The 3,977-nt window shown below is 37.1% G+C and overlaps 1 protein-coding gene across 1 annotated transcript in view; it reads left to right on the top strand.

The window, feature by feature from the left end:
- Nucleotides 1-168: 168 nt before the first annotated feature.
- LOC106871534 (sodium/hydrogen exchanger 9B1) overlaps nt 169-3,977 on the top strand; it is a 14,126-nt gene continuing 10,317 nt past the window's right edge. Inside the window, exons 1-2 of the mRNA XM_052977837.1 lie at nt 169-1,069; nt 2,341-3,607. Of these exons, the coding sequence (XP_052833797.1) occupies nt 3,133-3,607 (475 nt within the window). The 5' untranslated portion in view covers nt 169-1,069; nt 2,341-3,132. The remainder of the gene's footprint in view (nt 1,070-2,340; nt 3,608-3,977) is intronic.

Genomic DNA, 3,977 nt, shown 5'->3' with positions numbered 1-3,977 from the left:
ATATATATATATATATATATATATATATATATATATATATATATATATATATATATATACACACACACACACACTTGTGTGTGTATGCATGTGTTAGTAATTAATATAATTTGTGTTTGTATTGGGGCAAAACACTTACAATATAGAAATGAGTATATAGAGCATATACACTGTGTCTCAGTACATTATCATCATCATTTTATATACACAACAGTCTATACACTAACACACACACACATATATATATATATCTTAGTGTAGGGAGCCAATCAGCGTATGTTGACATGTCCTCAGAAACGTGACATTCTCATGCACCCCCCACCCCGCTGCCACCACCACCACCACTACCATCACTACCACAGGGACACCACAGCCAGGACCACTTCATTCATTAATCCTAGATCTGACCAGCCCAACTGTGTGTTAATCCTTGAGAGGTTGTGGTGGTGGTGGTGGTGGTGGTTATTGTAATTGTCATTGTAAGGATGGTGATAGTAGTGGTGGTGGTGGTAGTTGTGATGGTGGTGGTGTGGTGGTGGTGGTGGTAGTGGTGGTAAATTCTGATCTAACCAACCGACAAACCGTCCAGCCAACAATCCAGTGGGCCAAACAACCAACCACTGTCCAGAACCGCCACCTCAACCACCACAACCACAACCACCACTGCCATCATTACCATCACTACCACCACAACTGCCACCACCACCAACACCATCACCACAACTGTCACCACCACCACTACTACTACTACCATCACAATTGTCACAACCACCACCATCATCATTACCACAACTGCCACCACTGCCACCACCACCACCACCACGACCACTACCATCACAATTGTCACAACCACCACCACCACCACTGGCTAAAAGTGGGTGGTAAGGGCTGCAGTGGTGCAGGGGATACTTGCAAACAGTCTGGAGCGTAACTGACACTGATGCACTTGGTGCAAACTGTTGCACATATCTACTGCACGCATCTGATGCAGATAGTGACCAGTGGTTGCAGAAGAGAGGTTTTCTAGGTACAGCTGTGGTCAGCAACAAGAGATTCACTGCTTAATGGTGTGAGTATGGTCAATTTGCGTACATCCGTTCATCTAATATATGTATATATATATTCTTTGATTCTGTTATTTGTTTTGGTCATGCTGGAGCACCGCCTCTTAGTCAAAGAAATCGACCCGAGGACTTATTCTTTGTAAGCCTAGTACTTATTCTATCGGTCTCTTTTTGCTGAACTGCTAAGTTACAAGGACCATAAACACACCAACATCAGTTGTCAAGCGATGTACTTACGAGACTTTAGCAGAAGACACTTGCCCAAGGTGTCACACAGTGGGACTGAACCCAGAACCATGTGGTTGGTAAGCAAGCTTCTTACCACATAGCCATTACCTGCACCTGTATGTGTGTGTATATATATATATATATATATATATATATATATATATATATATATGTATGTATGTATGAATGTATGTATATATATATATATATATATATATATGTATTAAATAATGAGGGTAGAAATTAATATCAATCAATTAACATCAATTTAAACCAGTGGTCTAACATATTCAAAGAAAATCTGAAGATTTAAAAATCATATTACAATTAATAAGAGGATTGACTACTAAAGTGGATTCCTATATGCTAGAGATAGATGTCAAATCGCCTTACCACTTTAGTGGTCATTCCTCTTATTAAATGTTTTTTATATATATACATATATATATATAGTTGAGGTGCGTTCCGTTAAGAACACATTACAGTACAAATAGAACTTGTTCACCCTTAGAATTCCCAAATAACCAGTAGTATTATTATGGTATGCTACCAGTTCTAGTGATCATTGAAAAGCTGTCAAATTTTTAAAGTGGAAAATTTATCAGAAAAGCCATTTCTATCCATTTTTTCAAATATGTAATAATAATATGCCAAATATTTTCTATTTCTAATTCTACTATGTGTGTGTGTGTGTGTGTGTGTGTGTGTGTGTGTGTGTATATATATCTGCATGTATGTATGTATGGACGTATGTATGTAGGAGTGTGTGTCTGTGTGTGTACACACGGGATGGGCCAAAAGACTATGCATTGAAACAATTGATATTTTATTTATCTTACATTATTATTATTATTATTATTATTATTATTATTATTATAGGTCAGCTTTGCCTTTCATTCTTTTGGGGGGTGATAAATTACAGTTCCATCGAAACACTGGGCTCTGTGTAATCAAATTCATTATTATTATCATTATTATTATCATTATTGTTATTATTCATTATTGATTTGTACCTTAATTTCAGCCCTTTTGCTATTATTTTTTTCAGGTGCCCACTTCACCCTTGATGTATTGGTTGACGCAACAGTAAACCTTTTGCATAACTGCTCAGAACATTTCCTCCTGATGTCGTAAAGCAACAATTTTAAAAATAACTATATAAATACACACACATATACAATACGTAATGGCAGGAAGACTCTAAAGAACTAATATATAAATAAAAATACTTTTATATATATATACATCTAATTTTTTGAATTTGAATTCTCACACTGTAAAATATATCCACTGAATTTTATGATCTCAATTATCAACATATCACTGGACTCCAATATATTATATTAAAGCAGTCATTTTACCTCCAGATGAAGTGATTCGTTCATCACATTTAAATTAATTGCGTGTTTTTTGCATATCGGTTAAGTAATCATATCAATGACGATGCAAAACATTGTTGAAATAGCTGTAGAATTCGGAATCAAATTATGAAATATTTGCGAAATCTTTATTATTTTACTCTTCTAAATATATACATATATACACACACACTTACATATATATGCATGTATATATAATTTATATATGTATATAGTAATTATATACACACATAACGTTATATAAGCACATGCATACGTATGTAGACATGCATACACAGTGGAAGTTGTGTAACGTTATCACTTTAGGATGGAGCCTTTAAGATAACGCTAACCAGTTGATAATATTAAGCAGAAGTTACAACAATATATTGAATGTATTTGGGACCAACTGATATTGATAACAATAACCATCTGATAACATTATCTGTGATTATAAACCAGCAATTCCACAAAACCCAACGATGACCACTCACCCTGGTGTGATCCCTTCTTCTCCGGGTCCGAGAAAGAGCTTCATCGGAGACAAGGAAGGGGACACAGAAGATGATATTGAACAGCAAAAACTGCAGTTGAAGAGCACGACGAAGGCCTCGTCCCGGCCTTGTTTTTCCTTCTGTCACAGGGTCGGCCAGTCTCTCAACGCCGTCCTTGGCAGGGCCGAGAACCCTTTGCCAGAAAACCCAACACAATGCCAACGCTTCAAGCATGCCCTTTTGTGCCCCCCACAAGGCCTTCTTGGAGCATATATTACAAGCGTGCTGAGTTTTGCCCTTCTGTTCGGAGTTCTGGTATCACTGTTGGGTAATGCAGCCCTTCCTGGGTCCAACATATTTGCTCTCTGGGTACTTTTTGTTGCCTGCGTTACAGGAGGGTACTTTATACAGTTCCTTAAGTTACCCCCTTTACTTGGTGAGTATAGCATTATTATTATTATTGATATTATTATTATTATTATTATTATTAATATTATTATTATTATTATTATTATTATTATTGAGTGAGAGAGCGGTGCATGCCATCAAAGTGACACTGGGGTAAAATATACGAAGCCCATTATACCCATCATGACTACCCGTCTGATAAAAGTACACCAGGCACATGCATCACAACTATATGTGCGCGACATGGTGATCTTATATCAAGATAAACAGCGCATGACCTCGCAGGTGGGGCCCAGTTAGAATTTTCTTCAGGTCGAGTAGCCCATCCTGCTCGAAAGGTCCCTGAATAAGGTTTGTTTAAGGATGTTGAGCAAAACACCCATGTTTCCAGAGGGGAATTATCCAAACCCCAAAGAATTCCTCTC

Source organism: Octopus bimaculoides, chromosome 29 (genome assembly GCF_001194135.2).
Source record: "Octopus bimaculoides isolate UCB-OBI-ISO-001 chromosome 29, ASM119413v2, whole genome shotgun sequence".
NCBI classification, from domain to species: Eukaryota; Metazoa; Mollusca; class Cephalopoda; order Octopoda; family Octopodidae; genus Octopus; species Octopus bimaculoides.
Note: the sequence above shows the minus strand (reverse complement) of the source record. Positions and strands in the feature narration are given on the sequence as shown.